This window comes from Hemicordylus capensis, chromosome 3 (genome assembly GCF_027244095.1).
Source record: "Hemicordylus capensis ecotype Gifberg chromosome 3, rHemCap1.1.pri, whole genome shotgun sequence".
Lineage (NCBI taxonomy): Eukaryota > Metazoa > Chordata > Lepidosauria > Squamata > Cordylidae > Hemicordylus > Hemicordylus capensis.
The window spans coordinates 72,145,054-72,165,894 of NC_069659.1; the positions used below are offsets into that span (position 1 = coordinate 72,145,054).

The following is a 20,841-nucleotide window of genomic DNA, read 5'->3' on the forward strand; positions in this document are numbered from 1 at the left end:
CAGCCTAACCTACTTCACAGGGTTGTTGTGAGGAGAAACCTAAGTATGTAGTACACCGCTCTGGTCTCCTTGGAGGACGAGTGGGATATAAAATGTAAAATAAAAAAAATAAAAATAAATAACACTCAAATTCCTGTATCAGTCCCATAACTGTATTCAGTCACATACACAGTAGATACAGGGGCACACCTAGGTAATTTGGGCACCTGGACCACCCAGCCACAAGCCCACCTGGCACAAAGTCCCCCCAAAACGTCCTTTGGGCTCGTCGCCAAACCTCCATTTTTTAAATTATTACCATGGCTAAGGGGGAGCTGCGAGGTGTGTGTATGTGTGTGTGTGTGTGTGTGTGTAGCAGAGTAGTCCTTCTCCCCTCTCCCCTGGTGTTGGCAGCGGGGGCCAGAGCGACACTGGACCCATCTGTTCGGGTCAGCATCTTTTCCAACTGCGAGGCACACCCGTGCAGTTGAGAGATCATCGCAAGCCCGTGATGCCGGGGAGAGGGGAGAAGGACTGCTCTGCTCCCCCTCCCGTAGTCACCCCACGGGATTAATTTAAAAGAAAAATGGAGGTTTGGCCAGGTGGGCACGGGGTGGCCTCCAGACCCCTGGCCATTTGGAGGACCAGACTGGGTCCCCAAGGTCCAAGGGTTAGAACACCTCTAAGTAGATAGAAAAATAAGAATCATTTCAAACGGATTAGCAAATTTTATAGTTTTCAAGAAAATGAACTTTAAAACTAGTAACATAGAAGACTGGGAAAGCACCCCATTGGCTGATTGCTCTCATATGTAATGGATGCCAGAGAAGATTGTGCTGCCAAGCCTGCTACAGTATTTTGCTCTGGTCTTGTCTTCATCTTGTCGACCCTCCCAGCTAGGGGTTTTTGCCTTTAGGAAAAAAGGAAAGACTTAGGAAAAGCAGCTTCCATGTCCTTTTAATCTTACCTAGTAATCATGCCTTTGCACAGATGCTGTTCCCTGCCTCCCCCCACCATGCCCAGGATCGTGGTAAAGAAGGAGTTCCTCAGTGCCCCCCAGTATCCCATCCAAGTCAGAGTTACAAGCCTTGGGCACCGAATTTTCTAGCACATGCATTTTCTTGGTTTTACCCTAAATTCTTCATAATCTTGAATACTGGTTTTAAAAACCTGAAAATGTGATAACATGCATACAGACTCACTTAAGTAAGCATAGTGATATGAACCAATTAAACGTTTTTGTCACAAGTCTAAATGATACATTCAAAATGTCAAGCACCTGCAAAACTAATAGCCTTCAGAGCCTGCTCATCTGTCTAGCTCGTAAGGAAAAAAAGTCTGATTTGTGAGGTGTGAGAAACATATGCCATGTCAGTGATCTAGGGCAATGCTAACAAGGAGCACACCTGGAAAGCTATGTTACTCTAGTTATAGCCAGTTTATTAGGACAGAAAAGGAATTCAAAAAGTGAAACTGAATTGATTGTGTGTTTGTTGTAAAGAGACAGAGACTGACTACGGTAGCTGACCAGGTCCATAGACCTCATATAGTTGAGGTTCAGAGTGTGCGTGGATGAAGCCTGGGACCCAAAGAGATGGGATAGATTTGAAAGGTATTTACCACTCCTCCTAACACCTTCCTACAGTAAGAGAAGGTCTATTCCTTTTAAATGCCAAAGGACCTTCAGGAGTAAAGGTAGGAAGAAAGTACACAACTTCGGAGTCCAACCCACATTCAGATATTATATGGAGCAGATAGTTTTTAAGGAAGCTTCCTCGTAAGAGAAGAAGTGTGTGATCGGTAGAACATGTTTTATCATGGGGCAGAATGAATCTGTGACATATCCTTGTGTTTTCTTTTGCAGTATAGGAGAATAATGGTGATCCTTCACAAACTCTAGAACTGTTAAAGCCTGAACCAATCCTATGAGCTCTTACGTCAATGCAGTGTTTGGTTTAGCAAATGTGACTGACACTATTTTGGGGGGGGAGACCCCACCCAGTATTTTTTACAAAATGAAGCTATTAAATTTCTATGATTGATTTCAGTAGTCACCTAGAAATTGATGTTGATTCCTGAGACTCTGGGCCAGTCCTGAAAAATTGTCAACCTTAGCAATGGCTCTTAGGTAAAACTATCTGTTCAGTGAGTAGATGATTTCAGGGAAGGTGCAGTTTGTACAGGGTTATTCGGTTAATTAACATTTGTAAAAGCAACTATAAAATTCTGATTGCCAGTCTCTAATTAATCATGTTTTATTTACTTCTTCAATTAATCTTTAAAATGAATTACAGATAAAGTTAAAACAAATAGATTACAAAGATCCTTTTGAGACAACTTGTACTGTATATATCCATTCCATCAAAAAGCTTTCTCCACTAAATGGTGTGTTTTGGCTTTCTTTCTTTCTTTCTTTCTTTCTTTCTTTCTTTCTTTCTTTCTTTCGTGAAGGGTGAGTGGTTAATACTCATTTTATCTTCACCCTAAAAAAAAAAAAAAAAGGAAAGGAGGCTAGACAAGATGAAACATTTGTCTCTTAAATTTACATTATCTGTATATAGGAAGTGCTGCAGCAGACAATTTTCACTTGAAGCACTTTCATGGAACCAGAGGCAGATTTACATACATCTTATATCTGAACAGAGTTCATTATCCTCAGACACATTATCCTACACACATGTTCTGAAAATTTGCTTAGACTTCTGAGCTTCAGTCAGGAACAAATCAGTGTGTATTTAACCTACAATGAAACTCTTACAGTTTTGCATAGATAATACTTTGCAGCATTAACAAATGCAAGCATCTTTTAACCATTGGATCTATTTTATTACTATTAATATTTATATACATATTTTCAACAAAAGGTTATTCAGAGTGGTTTACAGAGAAAAGGGAATAACATGGTTCCCTATCCCTGAGGGCTCACAATCTTAAAAAGGAATACAAGGAAGAACCAGCAACAGACACTGCCTGAGATCCTGACTAACAAAATGTGTGTGGTTCAAACAGCTGGGGGATGCAGTGAGTGCCCCCCTGCAGCTCAATTGTATTCTAAATCCTCATCACGATTAAACAAGAGTGCTAGAGCACACATATTGTGGAGGGTTTCCCGTGCTCTGGAAGTGTTCTATAATAGAAAAAACCACAACTCTTAGTCAGGGTTGTGTTTCCACTATTATGGAATGCTTCTGGAGCTCAGGGGAGCCCTCTGAAATATTTACGCTTTAGCATCCTTGTGCAGTTGCATTCGGGATTCAGGACACAATGGAACAGTGTGTGGGCTCTCACTGCGTCTCTACAGCGGATTGAACCATACATGCAGAGGCGTATCTAGGGAAAATAGTGCCTAGGGCAAGCTCTGAAATTGCGCCCCATTTCCAAACATAATAACTTTACCATAATATGAACTCAAAAACACAAGTCAAGCTTGTTAATCTTTTAATATTTCAAAAACTATGGACACAGTGGACGCAGCCAGACCAAAAAATGCTGGAAAACGACAAATTTCAGTATGCTGGAGCTCATGAAATACCCAAATACTATGTGGAGGTGTACTTGGAAAACTAAATGGAAGTGCCTGTTTAAATCTCTACTATGCACTGTAGCATCACTATTACATAAGTTTTAAAAATAAATGGAGAATTTGACTCCAGATACTCTGAAAAAAATTAAAGGATATGCAGAGTAAACTGTGTTACTGCTTGGAATATATTCTAGTATTTCAGAAAGACAGTTAAAATGAGAGAAAGAGAGCAAGAAACTCTCAATGGGCCTTAATACTAAGGATTTCACACTGATTCAAAGACAAACTCACCATTCAGCTCAGTATTCACAAGCCCTGATTCTCTGTACATAGTGCCAAACTGAATATGCATACAATTAAAAAAAATTACCTGTAGCCCCTTCAGGGGGCTTCTTAAAGGCCATGGGTGGGGTTTCTGCAAAGGTTTACCCTCCACCCACTGGCCTCTTAATTCCGCCGCAGGCCGTCCCAGGCTGATTTTTGGGCCTGTTCGGGCCTGCAAAGTTTGGCGTGGTGGCCATTTTGGAGGCTGCCACGCATGCTCAAATGGCCTCTGTGAGGCCTGGCATGGCCTAGGGCCTTGCAGAGGCCATTTGAGCATGCATGCTGGCCATTTTGTTTTTGGTGCCATTTTAAAGAAAAAAAATTTAAGTGGCGCCCCCCTTCAAGTGGCACCTGGGGCATGTGCCCTGCCTGCCCCACATTAGATACGCCCCTGCATACATGCTTCATTAGTCAGGATCTGAAGGGACACTATTCTGGTTAGTAGGGACTGTGCTATCCCCTGCCAAATATGAGAGAGTCATCACTTTTAAAGGTGCCTTTTTGCTCATTCGCAGAAGTAATGGCTGACACCTTGGCTAATTTATTTGACTGAAGTCATTTTAGAGTAACTCTTGAGTAGTACTTTTGAGTAACTTAGTCTGGATGTCAGCCAATGTTCTTTTTTCTGTTTTGTTTTGTTTTTAAATCTAGCTTTACATAATATCACTGAGAGAGAAATTGTCCTCAAATAGGCATAAATGAAAAGTTAGTTAATTCGTAACTTCTGGCTTCTCTTAAATATATTGTATCTCTTTAATACTGTATCATATCCCCTCTTGCAAGAGGAATGTAGGATTACCAAGAAAGTAATCAAACATATAAGGTCTAGCCCATCATTGCATGCTATAAGTAATTACTGCAGAATCTATCATTCACTGAAGTATACTTGTGGGCAAAATGCCATGGAATAATCATTATGATCTTCTGTGCAAATCTCATTTAAGTGAAAGAGAATTCATAATAACAAGGCAGATGCTTTCTTATCCAGCATCTATTCCTTGAAGAACATAAGATTCTGGATTCAGCCCATACCTTGCTGGTTATTTCTAATATAAATAAATAAAAGGTCTGTGAAGAACATAGATAATTATTTCAGAACATTCTGCAAGCTATTCATCCTAGACTTTGTCACATGAAGTGACTGATGCGTGGCATGGAATTTAAGTTGCACTGAAATGTACGCTGTAATGATTCTGAATATAAAGAATAGAGTTTAGTAGTTCATGTGCCTTTATCTATCCAGGTGTGACATTACAGGTGATATTAAGCCTTGGAATAGCAAGCTGTGTTGCACATTGCTGAAGTTTTACAATGCCTCTGGCTATCTAGTCCTGTTCCTTCTCACATTCAAAAAAAGACATTGCCCTTTTCAAATTACCTCCCAATGACAAAATGTGCTTCCTCAACATAAAATCCTTGTTCCCTGAATAATCATTTCCATTTTATTATGTATTTGATTCTGCTTGTCCTAGAGTAGACTCCAAATGATGGATTTTCCCCTTTCACTCTACTGAGAGTTCTGTGGTCACACTATGTTGAGATCCTTATGAACCTGAGCAATGTTTTGGTTTTGGTTTGAACCATCTCTGATGGTTTGAGTCTGAGGCCACCACACATTCAGCAAGCATAATTTAAAAGCTGTCATAAAGGACATTTTCTCGGAGAAAATATAGGATAACAGACTCTGCTGGGAATAGCACAGTGGATTGGGGCTCTGTCTTTCAAGAAATAGGAATGTGCACATAGTTTTAGTTCCTGTTCTGGGAAGGAGAAAGTTACAGCATGTAGAGTGAGGATATATACTGGCAGCTGAAACTACCCAAGGACAGTCAGACTGTAAATCTGAGGAGAAGAAATTATATCTTCAGCTTCAAAATGTCTGAGTCAATTCTCCCAATGCTTGGCATCACTAGCAAACCATCTGGGTTTTGAAATGAACTTCCTTTACTAACAGGAGGTTTGGATTCAGATGAGATTAAGATTGACAAAACTCTTCAGTTTAGGCTTAGCTGCAAACTAAAAGTTAATGTCGTAGAGTGTAATTCTGTGCATGCTTCCTGAGGAAAATTTTGAATCAACATGTATAAAATAAACCTGTGCTGTTCAGCCACTTATTTTTTTAGTTGTGCAGCACTATCAAAAGGCAGTTCATACAAATCTCCTATTTTAATCAAAATCCTGGTCCAACCAACTAGTTTTACAGTTTAAATATTAAAAAAGAAATGATTACGGAAAAATAATATTTTCATAAGAACAGATTCTAGAAACATTCTAATTCTCCCAGAACAATTTTATCTTAAGATCCTAGCCTAAGTAGAGTAGAGGTTTTTAAATTGGGAATCACAGAGGAGCTTCTTTTTTCAACACATTGACTTTTGTTGAATAAAGTTTATTCTTGGGCTAACTTAAAAAAATAAGTGTCCAGTCATTTTTAAAAGTTTTGTATTAAGGTCTGTTTCTAAAAAAAAGTTTAAACTTGTTCAAAGTCTTTAATTCTACAGTGTTATCTTAGGAGTCTTGTCTCCCTGTGAACACACAGTTTGCAGAGCTGTTCATTACATTCAAACAGAACAGCCAGCTTATAGGAAATTCTAATATTTTCTCAACTGCCATTTCATTTTTCAACTGTCATTGTGTGTGTGTGTGTGTGTGTGTGTGGTTTTCTACAGGATGGAGCCTTTATTTAAACAACAAAAAAGATCACCATTTGGTCTTAGTAACCTATCAAGGAAACTTGCTGTTATAACTGCATTCTTTTGTATGGCTCTTGACCTTATGAATGTGCCTCCCATGATGCATTTTAACCTGCTATTGAATATGAAGTGAACAAAAAAATGTAATAAAGTGCTTTTTTCTATAGGAAAAAAATTTGGTATGGTGTCCAGCTGATTTTGATTTCTTTTAAATGTGAAGTAGGAATGTGCATGGACACAATTCAGACACCGAATCTTAGCACATCTCTTGAACACGGAGGGATTACACATCCCCTTTAACATAGAGGAGAGCAGGCTTGTACCTGCTCCTCCACTGCTTGCCACCACTTACTTAATCACAGTGTCCTCCCAGCTATCATCACGTGCCAGCAGCGCTCTCCCCCAGCTGCCCCTGTGAGACACCAGCACACGCATAGCCACCACTCATGCATGGAAGCCATGTGCATGCCATAGAGGGGCAGCTGGGAGAGAGCGCAACCGGTTGGTTGTCTTATTTTACATTATATCTATTTTATTAATGTTGTGAGCCACCCCTAGAAGTAGTGTACTTGCAGGGTAAAAAAATTAATTAATTAATTAATTAATTAAAGAAAAATAGTGTTGTGGAGAGAAAAGGACAGTGGTAACTCTCGTTCTCTCTGTATAATATTTCTTGGTGATGGCTGTGATGAGCTCCATGTCTGGCTTTGAGACTAACTTTTGCCTCACTCACTGCTCTGGTCTGCTGTGCAATCAGCATTGCAAGGTGTACTCAGACAAAATGTGGCTGAAATTGCTCTAGTTGAGTTTAGGGCTATGCTTGCTGCTAAGGGTCCTGCTTTGACAGCTGTTGCAATGCTAACACATAACATAAGGAGTAGGACTGTGCACCAAACAAGATTTGTGTTCCGTTCCAAGCTCAGGATAAAATGCAAATGCCTGGAATGTTCCATTGAAACAATCGGTTGAGCCAGTTGTTGAAACGGCCCATTTTGAGTCAGAATGTTCCAAGCTTAAAACATTCTGCACATCCCTAGTCAAAGGAAGGAAAGATTGTGCCGTCGAATCCGTGTTGACTCCTCGGGATTACATTCCATGTGATTTTCTTGGTAGAATACAGGAGTGGTTTACCAGGGCCTCCTCCTGCACAGTATGAGATGATGCCTTCAGCACGTTCCTTATATCACTGCTGCGCGCGCGCGCACACACACACACACACACACACACACTGAAATGGCAATAGCTTTTAGTTTAGCAGGGAACCAGGTGTTTGGCATAGCCAGTCAGGTCCCATTTGGCTGAACAGAATTTCTAACTTTGGCTGCGTTCTTCAGTAGGAACAATTATTCACAGAGTGGATGCTCACACACTGAACTATACACGAACCTCTGTGCTCAAACACCAAGATGTTTTCCTTCCTACATCCAGGCCACTAGCCTTGAAAGTTATATTTGGAGAAAATCCACCCTCCCCCACGTTTTTGTTGGTTCACCTTCTGCTTTTTTCTTACTGCAATATTCTGAAGTTAACCAGATGCAGATTGTTGCTAAAGGACCTAAATGGAGATGTATTTAAATGTCCTCAGAGCAAAGTACTCCAGATTTAGGTGTTAATTCCAAAGATGAAGATGTCCTTCTGTGTTGTTTCTACTTGGCACATAAACAGTATAATGAAGACGGCTGACCTCAAATAACTGGAAAACTCTATAGAACAGTTATAGTGAAGCAGAAAGAGTAGTGTAGGAAATTTTTGTTCCTGATTTCCCCCAGTAACCAGATTTAGCTATGGGTTTATTGGTTCCTGGCCAGCTGTTTTATCCACTGCCCAGAAAAATGAAGCACACACTCCAGAAATCAAATTAACATTTTATTTGAGTTATAGAAGAAATAAGGTAGAAAAACCAGTCTTAAAAGTTTGAACATATTAAAGAATTCAGTAGGCATCTCACCAAATATGTTGAATCAGCCTGCAAAACAGTCTCTGCAACACATAGAACTCAAATATGTCTCTAGAGATAGAGCCATCCATGCAGATACTATCAAACTGGCCCACCTGTATCTATTGGAGAGATGAAGCAATTAATTGGACAACTGAAAATGAACAAATCCCCTAGTTGTGATTTTATCCCACTTGAGACATTCCAATCTAACATTGACTGGTGGGCACCAGTACTGGCAGCACTTTTTACATATATTGATAAATCCACCTATATCCCAGAAGATTGGGGCAATTGTCCCAAGCATGGAAATTACTACCCCAATCTATAAGAAAGGGAAAAGGAAATATCCTGCCAGCTATCGCCTGATCAGCCTTTTGACAAAGCACAAAGCATTTATTTGGGAAGCTTTATGACTGGACAGAAGATAATAATATCCTAGCTGAAGAACAAGCAGGATTTAGGCCAGAAAGATCTACTATAGATCAAGCAATGATTTTGCAGCAACTAGTGGAGAAGTATGTATATGGTTTTAAGATTCCACTTCATGCGGCCTTTGTAGATCTAAAGTCTGTTTTTGATTCTATCCCTAGAGAGATGCTATGGAAGAAACTATTGACAACTAATATTGACAACAGACTCTATTACTGATAGAGCTACATAGTAATACCAAATTGAGAGTCAGATGGGGCATAGAAGGTGAATTAACTGATCCTAACTAACCCTACAATACGTGGAGTAAAACTAGGGTGTATGTTTGCCCCATTACTATTGAGAGAGGACAAAACAAAATCTGCTGCTCTGAGTTTTAGAACTTGGGGGCTGCAGTGCAAACAGTTCCTAGTAGATATTTTATCTTGACTAAATCTTCAAGTCTTCTTTCTCTACAGATTTTTGTTTGCTTGTTTGTTTTTTTCATTTGCTAAAGTATTGTAGTACGGAGAACAACAACAACAAAAATTTGTATACCACTTTTCAACAAAAGTTTCCAAAGCGGTTTTACAGAGAGAAATAATAAATAAATAAATAAGATGGCTCCCTGTCCCCAAAGGGCTCCCAATCTAGAAAGAAACATAAGATAGACACCAGCAACAGTCACTGGAAGTACTGTGCTGGGGGTGGATAGGGCCAGTTACTCCCCACCTGCTCAATAAATAGAATCACCACGTTTAAAAGGTTCCTCTTTGCCCAGTTAGCAGGGGTCTCCTGCTATTCAAGAAGATTCCTGAACTGTGAATAGCATGTACAGTTTATAACACAAACCAGTTTTCAGAACGTAATGAACGGCCAGAGGTGCACCTAGGTAATTTTGGAGCCTTCTCCCAATACAAGAAGAATCATTTTTTAACACGTAGATTTTTGAGGGCACAAACCACACCTCCCAGGTCAGACTGAAGAGGATTGGGGAGGGGGGCAGTGGGTGTGGAGGCCTTGGACTTTGGCCCCGAAGTCCAGGGATAAGAGCGCTTCTGTGAATGTCAAGATGATCCCATACAGTGTTCCCTCTAACAGGGATTTCCAGATGTTGTTCATTACAACTCCCAGAATCCCCAGTTAAAGTGGTCTTTGGATGGGAATTGTGGGAGTTGTAGTCAACAACATCTGGGAATCCCTGTTAGAGGGAAAACTGGTTCCATGTCTAAAAGGGACTCTCAGTTGAAAAAGATACACGGGGGAGACTCTAGCAACAGCCCCTAGGAAGGATGTTACAGTGGTTTGAATTTCTGTGCCCCTGCTAAATATACGAAGGCCACCATCTTGAATTGGAATTATGTCATGTTTACATAGGCTGGAAATAAACAACATGGCTGCCATTTGGCTCTTACTGTAAGTAGCCACCTTGCTTCTCCTTTGCCTCTCTTCTCCCAGCAACATATAGTAATACAAATCATGTGATACAACATCATTGCACTGTGACTTCCCTCACTCCTTTTTATTACTTACCACTTGCTAGAATGCAACATGCTGATTTCATGACCATGTTTAAATTACAAATGTTACAGGAAGAGAAGAAGTAATAGAAGACTGCTATGTTCTGTAGTACCCATGCATCAGTTGTCATGTCTAGTTGCTGTTCTAGTTTAATATGTACTATATTTCTCCCCCACCACCCCCACCCCTGCTTTTCTGTTTAATTTTTTGTTTAAACATATTTTTCTAGGTGGTCATTCGAAGCCAAAGTGGAGAAATTTTCTATCGCATTTCTCCTTGGGCAAGACATGTGGATCGTGAGGGCACCAACGTGAATTATGACTGGATACACTGGGAACCAGCAATTCCATATCAAGTAGGTTATTCTAAATGTTAAGCATCTAAGTAGAGTTAGGATGTAGTGGTGACTGCTCTACACTTCATTTGCTGATATCCTAAAAATTGCCTGTTTCATTCTAGCTTCACTGAGATTTTTCCTAAATATTTCAGAATCTCTCACATATAATATCACGTGTAAAAGATAGCTTATTAGAAATGGTGAAAGTGTTTATTTCCCTTTTGAAATTTAGTAAAATAATACAAAGCATATACTGTAATTTTCGGCAAAAATGCCACATCGGCATAAATGCCACAGTAAGGGGGAAAGGTTGAAAATTTCCAGAAAGCCCGCATAAATGCCACATTGGTGTAAATGCCCCAGTTAGAGGGGGCGATCATGCATTATTTTTTGTTGTTGTGTTGAATGCTTAGAAATTTACTGCCATATAGCTAAGTTTAAAATTTTACCACACAATACTACAGTCAGTCTTAACGCTTTGATAGGAAATGGCAATGAAAGGATATTAAGAGATAAATGCTGAACAATTTCTTTCTAATTTTAGCACATCACATTGCAGAAGTAATTTCCCATTACACTTCATAGGAAACCTTTTATTTATGTTTAAGCACATCACATTACAAATTTCAAATTGCACTTCAGAGGAAACATTGGTTGCTTATTTATTTTTAATTTTTTTTGCACATCACATTCCAAAAGTTTCAAATTTCAAATTGCACTTCAGATGAAACCTTTGAAGTCCGAATCATCGCTCTCTGAAATAAAAAGGTTTAACAAGGTATCATCTATTTTTTCAGGATAGTCTGCATACGCGTCATTTTCATCTTCTTGTGAACTGTTGGTTGCATCATTTTCAGCATCTTCGGATTGTATAATTCCGGCTTCTGTGAAACCAGAAACTACCGAAGTTTTAACAGCTTTCCATGCCTTCGAATCCCATTTTGCGACCTCGCTGTAGGTTGCTATGAGCATTTTCCTGTCCTTTGTGAATGTATGCAGGCCTTTCCTCATCTAGTTTTCCCAACACTTTTGCACTTCACATTTAAATGCATTGTTCATGGATAAGATAGGGCTGAGAGAGTTTCCTGCCTGCAGCCTTGGTGAAGCTGCTGCCAGTCTGTGCAGACAATACTGAGCTAGATAGACCAATGGTCTGACTCTGTATATAGCAGCTTTCTATGTTCCTAAGTCTAAGGGCTGTAAGATTTTGGTCAAACCACCACCCACTAATGTAGCTGATACCTTTTTGCATTCATTTTTAACTGAATCAAGTAAATGTGCACATAGGAACATAGGAAGCTGCCCTATACTGATCCAGACCATAGGTCCATCTAGCTCAGTATTGTCTACACAGACTGGCAGTGGCTTCTTCAAGGTTGCAGGCAGGAATCTCTCTCAGGCCTATCTTGGAGATGCCGGGGCGGGGAAACTTGGAACCTTCTGCTCTTCCCAGAGCGGCTCAATCTCCTAAGGGGGTTATCTTACAGTGCTCAAACTTCTAGTCTCCCATTCATACGCAACCAGAATAGACCCTGCTTAGCTAAGGGGACAAGTTATGCTTGCTACCACAAGACCAGCTCTCCTCGCCACACATTGAGTCCATTATTAAAATGCCACGTGGTTGAAAAAAAGCTCCTTTTCTTTTCTACCAGACTTCATTAAGCCATTCAAACATGATGTCTTTGCACATCCGCCACCCACCCCCCGTCTCATTAGCACAGATAACAACATCTGCAGGAAAATCACCTTTCGAGATGGATTTCCATTTAAAATTTCCGTTTTAGCATTGGTTTTAGTTTGTCACCATTTGTGGTGCAGGCTAATACACATGTGAAGGATGTCTTTTCATTTCTGGTTGTCACTAAGAAAACTGTTTTTTCTCCTTTTTCATTCAGTCTTATTCGGAGGACAGTCAAATGTCAGTGGAACTTCAACCATATTTATTATTTAAGATTGCACAGATTTTTCCTGCTCAAGAGCATCTGTAACCAACTAAAAATCATCCACTAGTCCTTTGGCAACTGCTGTCTCATTGTTCTTGTAGTGTGCGCAGATAAATTCTTCCGCCTCATAAATCTATAGCACCAAGATGGGCTACCTTTTAAAGTCAATTATTCCCATTTGTTCTGCCATTAATATTGCTTGTAGGCAGATTTTCACAGTAGAGATTGGCGGTCCTTTTTCTCTTATCTCTTTAATCCACTGCTTGATGTTATTCTCCAAATCAGGCCAGGCTGCAACACCACTTCTCCTTACATGTTTTGATTGTGGCATACTTGCCAGGTTGTCTTTTTCTGATTTCCACCTACAAATGCAGCGTTCATCCACTTCACATTCACGGGCTGCAGCTCTTTTTTCAATCTGTTCGGCTCTTTGCACAACTGTCAGCTTGAAACTAGCAGTGTAGCTCTTATGCCATTTGTGTGCCATTTATCCCACGAAAACGCCACCAGAAATCCCGCCCGGAAATCTTACATAAATGCCGCATCGGCGGGAGCACTTTTCCAGCTGGTTCCAAATTCCCATGTAAACGCTGCATCTGCGTAAATGCCACAGGCAGCGGAAAACAACTTTTAAAAACATACCTGCTACAGTATTTCTACCTAAAATTGCGGTAAATGCACCTGTAGGTATTTTTGGTGCATTTTAGTGTTGGTGCACTGGCTGAACATGTAAACTTAATGCTTTGGGTGAAATTGACTAGAAAAGATATTGTGCTTTACAAAATATTTAAAATATGACCCTATTTCAAAAAGTCAATTGAGGGAAGATTTTTCGGTGGTTGTTTCATTTTCTCTTTATAAGCTGAAGCATCAGGCATTTCATCAGAATTTTTACCTGTTCCCTCTTTTTTAATTATTCCCATCACTACAAGGCCACAGCAGTTATCCTGCAAATGGTACAATAGAAGCTTTCCTGAACATTAAAGCAAGAGGGCTTTAACTACCGTATTCTGCTAAGGAATCTAGGTTTCCAGGAAAAGTATTTCCAATTACTATTATTTTATCTTAATGGATTGTATCTTAAGAACAGAATGGCAGAACTTCCATTTATGCAAAGGGAGAAAGGAGTTTCTTGCTGATTTTATTCCTTTCCTCTGCAGCCTCCTTCCCCTTGAAAATCTGCTCTATAGGACCAGGTGGACTTCTGGAACATCATTACATGTGGCACAGGGAGCTCCAGTAGGAAGGGGAGGAAAAGCCACCCACTTCCCCTTTGTGCCAATAGAAATGCTTCCATGTATGGAAACACAACTTAAGATACAATCTCTTCTTTATTTTTTAATACATTTCCCCCTTCAATTCTATATGCATGCATACATATTTCAACTCATGATTCACAAAATGAATTAAGTGCCAGTACCTGTATATTTGTATTTCTGCTTCTACAACTTAATAGAAAATCACTGTAGTTTTTGTAAGCCTTTCTGTGCTCTGTCCACTATATTGTTATCTTGAAGTCTCTCTGTGTTGACCTCTTGGCAACATTCCACAATCCACTCCTCTGTGGAAGGCATTACTATGTTAGAGCAGTTCCTTGCAATTACAGTTTTTGCAGCAGTCAAAAGATTGGTTATTAATTCATGATGTTCTTTCTGCACTATTCCTTCTAATAAGCCCAGTAAAATAACCTTTGGATTTAATGATAGGAAGCATACATGAGATTATATATATTTTTAGAACACTTTCAGTGGATAATGTTCTCTGCAGACAATAGCAATGAAACTGATAAACATTTTCTTCTGCATGCTTAAAACATGCTCTGGTTTTCAAAACCTTTTCCTAGGAACCTTGGGTTTCCCTGGAAACAAAACAGGGGTTCTTCAGTGTGAAGAGTCGTAACGTGCACAGGGCTACTGCTCTTTCCCCCATGCAATGTGTAGCCACAATGGAGTGTTGTGTACTACACTTGCTCATTTTGCTCAGGTGAGGCCCAGTAAAATTGTTCAGTGCCCTGGGTGAACTGAGATTTTAAATTAGCCCTCTCTTTCTCCAGAACAGTCTGCAGCACATAGAGTTATCACACCAATTAGTATGAAACTGGTTCCCTGGCCAGATGAAATTTGAAACGAGGGGTGGATCGCAATTAAACATTCCATTTGGTGGATTTTTCTGAGAGAGTCTGTGAACATAATGATTGACATCCAGATCAATGCTGTGCTAGCACAAGGACATGGTAATTTTAGAAAAGATGGAAGATTATGTTCCAGACCAGTGTTGTGCTGTTGCAAGACGATAGGCCTGTTCACAAAACCTTTTGAATCTAGGTTTAATGTGGGTAACCAATATTAGCGTAATTACGTGAACCCGAGCCAATGTGGGAATCTTGTATTTCCAAATCACTTCAGTGTTGGTAATCCACATTAATCTTTTCAAACTATTGTGTCAGCATTAACAAGCCTATTGACCTTTGTTATGCAGGTGCTCTGGTGGTGCTACAAGTTGTGCTACTTCCCGCAAAGCAACTTCATGCAACTTCACAAATTTCTTAATTGAGCATAACCTTTCTCCTTGTGCTAGTGCAATACTGGTCTGGATTTCAATGAAAGAGCCCAAGCTGCTAGCACTTGGCTGGCTGTTCAGAATAGTCATGTACAATGGGAGATAGGAAAATTGTACAGGCTGTGCAAATTTAAAAACTGGAATTGAAACACCAACACACACACACACACACACACACACACACACTTATGTTATTTTATTATATAACGATGTGATTTCAAATTTTAACATTGCTTACTGGTTCTTCTCTAATATAAGTGACAGTTTCTCACATTTTATTCCCAAATCACTTTTCCATTGTGTAGAGAAGGCATCCTGTTCCTAAGAAGCCTAAAAGCTTAAGGATCTATGAATCTCATGTGGGAATTGCTTCCCCTGAAGGGAAAATAGCTTCATATAAAAACTTCACATACAATGTACTTCCGAAAGTCAAGGATCTTGGTAAGTAATATCTGAGGCTTCTTCCAAGATAAATTTTTAATGAGCCCTGTGCTTTTATTAGAAAAGCTCATTTTGAGAGTCTGTGGATTGTCTCTGTGTTGATATTTAATGCATCCTTGCAATGTATGTTAGTGTACTGAACATTCTCTTTTACTGAAGTAATGGTGTTATTTTTTCTGAAAATTGAATGAAGTACATATACAAATCAGGGACCAACCATACAATGTTTAGGTCATTTATTTGTAGTGTATATCATTCAGAAATAAAATTTCAAACTATTAATCTAATTGTATCTATTTGCCTATATTTCTGAATCACCCTGGTGAAAGCAAAGGGTGACTTTTCCTGGATACATCTAAGGGTTGGAAAGTGTTTTTGTTTGTTTTTAATTTGAGTTTTAAGCTTCAATCCTATGCACACTAGCTGGGAAAGAATCTATCAAACTCACTGCAACATTCTTCTGACTAAAACATGTTTTTTAGGACTGCTCTGTTAAATACTGATTTCTAAAATTCTATTCATAGAGGAATAGTTGACATAGTTGCTAAGAAAAAATATCATATATAGCCGAAAAGATAAACTTTCTTTGTCCAGACCTACTAAACTGCAAAAAGAGGTTTTTTAATTCCTTTGGAGACCACTTTGAAATGGTGTTCAGCACTACAACAAATCCAGTTCTGCATGTGAATATGCAAGAGCAGGGAAAAGATCATGTATGTGGCAAATAAAAAAATGTGTGTAGAATAGTAGAAATGATGATCTTGAAAACTGATTTGACACATGGTGCAGCCAGTGGTATAAGATAGACAGACAGACAGACACACACACACACATTAATAGAAAAGCCAATGTAATGGATTATAAAACAGTTGTAATAAGCTTGTGCAATGAACGCATGTTTACCTAGAATTCCAGCTAAGTTCAATGTTACTTCTTTTCTAGTAAGTGTACCTAGAAATGCATCCCAGGTTGCATGGATGGTTAACCACTTGCCATCCATCTCGAATCAGGAATTATTATTTGATTTGAGGGCAAAAACAAAATAATGGTATCACAGAACCAATAATGATTCAGTTAAGAAAACAATATTAAAGTTTGCTGAGGAGCAGGTTAAATGACATGCCAAAGATCTTATTAAAACTCAGCATCAAGAGAAACTGTGGGACTTTCAAATAGATCTGAAGGTTATCCTTTGCCTATAATCCTTGCTTGGTGGCTGAAACGGGCATTTATTTGCTGACATAAAAGTTAGCTTAGTAAAAGATTTGATTTAAGTGCTGTGGTTTCATCATTAAACTGTTATTTTCCCTTCAGATTTCCTTCATTTAATATCACAGAGAAACATTTGGGGTTGGATAAGGGACAAAAAGAAAGGTTTTTCTTTTCCTTTGGTCCTCAGCTCCTTCAGTAAGCTTCAAAGCAAAATTCCATTGCTTTAATGTTTGTTCTTTTCGAGAGATTCCTTGAGGGAAATGAATTTGGAGAAAAATATGTTAACGATTAGATAGAAATGGAATATGTTTGAAACATTAAGGAAAGCACAAGGTTTAGTATGTGTATGTAGTCAGTTCCTCTTTTTCCTTTTATGATCAATACTGTAAATATCAAAAGTGCAGTTGAAGTTCAGGACATGCAGATTGGCATAGTTAATAATCTAAAGACAAATTAAGATTATATTTGCATATCCTGTATTGATTCTTAAAAGGCCAATATTTTAAATGTATCGGGACAGGGGGTGGGGCACTTGAGAAACTGACCTACCCAGTTTAGATAGGAAAACATTCTCCCTTAGGGTTTGTATGTTTGTCTGTTTGTTTGGAGTGCAGCAGGGGCATAACTATAATAGGGCAAGGGGAGACAGTTGCCTGGGGTCCCACTGCCTTGGACAAGTCACAGGCAAGTCACGTGACTGACTCCCCCAGCCGCGTACCCGCCCGGACTTCCTTCAGTTGTATTCATCCTCTGAAATTGATGTGAGTGTTAATACCTGGAGCGACCAGTACAGCATGTCTTTCTCTAGTATCATTAAATGACTTGCATTGTCCACAATTTATAAAACCTTAAAAAAAATAATTTAGGATGATGTTCTATCGTGGCACGTAGGGGTGTGTGTGTGTGTGTGTGTGTGTGTGTGTGTGTATGTATGCGTGTGTGTGTGTGTGTGTGTGTGTGTGTATATATATACTTTTTGTTACCACTATTATTCAGCCTCATTTAAGATTTCTTTACTTCATGAGATGAGCTTCATTGAGGGGGGGGGGGGCATTTTAAAATCTTGTCTCTGGGCCCACGCCAACCTTGCTACGCCCCTGGAGTGCAGAGAGATCAGTTTGCTAATAAAATCTTGTCTAAATTACCACTTTTTAATGTAATGTGAATTGTAGCTAATATTAATAACCAGTGGCTCAAACATCCTCTTAAAAGAATGTCTTTAAGATAACATTTAAAAAACATTTTTAAACATCACGCTCTTCTTCCAAGGAGCCCAGAGCAGTGTACTACATACTTAGGTTTCTTCTCACAACAACCCTGTGAAGTAGGTTAGGCTGAGAGAGAAGTGATTGGCCCAGAGTCACCCAGCTAGTTTCATGGCTGAGTGGGGATTTGAACTCGGGTCTCTCCGGTCCTAGTCCAGCACTCTAGCCATGACACCACGCTGGGTCCTTAAAAAATAACATTTTTTTCAACATGAGCCCCATCGCCCATTGAGATCATTTGGAAAGTTTCATCTACAGTTGCCACCAGCTTGGATGGTGGTTACTCAGGGACAGGCCTTCTCTGTTGCTGCCCCTGGGCTTTCCCTGTTGAAATAAAAGCCTTATTGTGTTCCCTGTTGAAATAAGAGCCTCCCCATCTCTGGCAACTTTTAATACTTTTAATGTTAGGTTTTAAATGAGTTTAATGTTTTAATCATCTTAATTTTGTTTAATTTGTATTGTTTCTACTGTACACTGCCCAGAGACACAGGTTTTGGGTGGTATATAAATATGTTGAATGAATGAATGAATGAATAGCAAAAACATGAGCAAATTTTGTTTCCTTTTCCCTTCTCTTGTTATAACTAGGATATAACTGCATTCAGTTGATGGCTGTAATGGAACATGCCTACTATGCCAGTTTTGGTTATCAGATCACAAGCTTTTTTGCAGCATCAAGGTATGTTAGGGCGTTTCTTTATCTTTGATTTGATTGATTTATATCTATGGTTTTACTTTTTATCCTCCTAAATCACTTTTGGGTGTTGAAAACCTTTAAAAAAGAGGTTAAATAAATCCAAATATTACATGTTTGGATGCAGTTTGCAAATACAGGAGATTCCTTTGCTTGCATTCATCTGTTCAATAGATGCATTCAGCTAGGGGATCCTTTTTATGCATTCTGAATGTATAAAATCCGGAGAGAGCTTGATCCCAATCTCATCACAGACATTTGGATCAGTTCTTAATCTGTTTAATCGAGCACATCAGTCATAGAGCTCTGGTTTATGTATTATATAGGATCCCTTTAATCAGTTTCATTATAAGGATCCCTCCAATTGCAGGCCCTTAAATGTTACAATAATGCTGTGAGATTAACCCGTTAAAAACAGCTCTCATTATGTAGCTGTAATGTTTAAAGGAAACCATGGGGATTGATTTTTAATTGCCAATTTCTGAAATGAAAAGGGTGACAGTTTATTTGAGCAGAAGATCTCCTATGATTGTGTGTGTGTGTGTTTGTGTGTGTGAGAGAGAGAGGGGGGGAGGGGGTTGTAAACTATGCAATGTGGCTTGAGTTACAGGCCATGAGCGACAATTTTGTTGTGGTTTTTCTTCTGTTTTTTGCAGTTTTGAAATTCTGCTGTAAAATGTATCCAATCTTTTCCCCCTTTGCAGTGAGTTGGGATCTAATGAAAAAATTAGCCCTAACCTACAGTATGTAGGAATATATTTAATTTTAATTTTTGGTAGCTTATTGCATTTAAATGAATTGGGAATTCAAGAGGGAAAGATAATTGTTATAAATAAAGTTAACATTACTGTTTCTGTCTGGATGAAAATAAGTGCCAGTTATCCAGAGAAACCATAACCTCATGTGTAGAATTGGACTTTATCCTAGATAAACTGCAGAATAGATGGATGAAGAATCAGGATATATAAAATAATTCTAACAAATTATTCCGAGGGCTTTCTGACACCACAAAAGGTTTTTAAGACTAGGAATTATATTGGAAGATATAATAGAGAGGAGGAACTGTTACTTCTTATGTTGTGGCCACGTTCTAGCATTGAACTCATTTGGAGAGAAGGAATTCAGTGAATTTCTATTAAATATGTCACTTGAACTCACTGTGCTGTATCTGATCTTGGGTCACCTATCTGTGGATTAGTGGGACAAAGTTAAGGCTGTGGTTACTTAAAGCTGTAGTGGTTACCAAATGGATAAGTCTCAAAATCTGGACAACTTCTATCTTGCTACATAATAAGTCTACTGGAAGACATGTTATTTTTACCAGTCAAGTATATAATTGTTCTTAATTAATGAGAGCTTACAGGAAAACAGTTAATTATATGGTCAATAGTGGTGCACGTAGGTAATACAGGTGTCCAGACCAACCCTGCCATGAGTCCTCCCCGCCACTGTGAGCTCTCTTGCTGATACTGACGCCGCGAAGCCAAGCCACCGATCTTTGCAAGTATTCTAGATGCCATGTGCACGGGTGGAGGACGGGGATGAGCCTGAGCAGGCCTCCCCCATGGCAGTGGCAGCTGTCAGAGCAGGAGTGGCTGCTGGGCTGACAATCCACCTCAGTGACCCTTGAGCAGACAGTCAGCCCAGCGGCCACTTCCACTCCACCCACCACCACCGCCACAAGGGGAGGCCTGCTCAGACTCACCTTCCACTCCTCACACGGCAGCTAGAATACTCGTAAAGATTGGCCTTGCGGCAGCAGCAACAAGAAGGCTCATGGCAGTGGGAGCACCCCCCAGGCCTTTGCTCCCCCAGACCTTGGAGGCCACAGGCCAGGGCCCCATGGTCCAGGGGTGGATGCCGCTGATGGTCAGCAGTTTGGGATCTTTTTGGGATTTAATTTTGAATTTTCTAAGTTCCAGGGTCAAATAGGCTTCATATCCTCCCATTTTATCTTCTTCCCCTGTCTCTTGTAGATTTTATGTGTATTTGTGTCTACATCT

General features: G+C 39.5%; 1 protein-coding gene across 4 annotated transcripts in view; it reads left to right on the plus strand.

The window, feature by feature from the left end:
- Positions 1-20,841, plus strand: part of GBE1 (1,4-alpha-glucan branching enzyme 1) — a 244,734-nt gene that overhangs the window by 120,032 nt on the left and 103,861 nt on the right. For all 4 annotated transcript variants that reach the window (XM_053309154.1, XM_053309157.1, XM_053309156.1 and 1 more), the window contains 3 exons: positions 10,617-10,742; positions 15,532-15,667; positions 18,733-18,823. In XM_053309154.1, the coding sequence (XP_053165129.1) occupies positions 10,617-10,742; positions 15,532-15,667; positions 18,733-18,823 (353 nt within the window). The remainder of the gene's footprint in view (positions 1-10,616; positions 10,743-15,531; positions 15,668-18,732; positions 18,824-20,841) is intronic.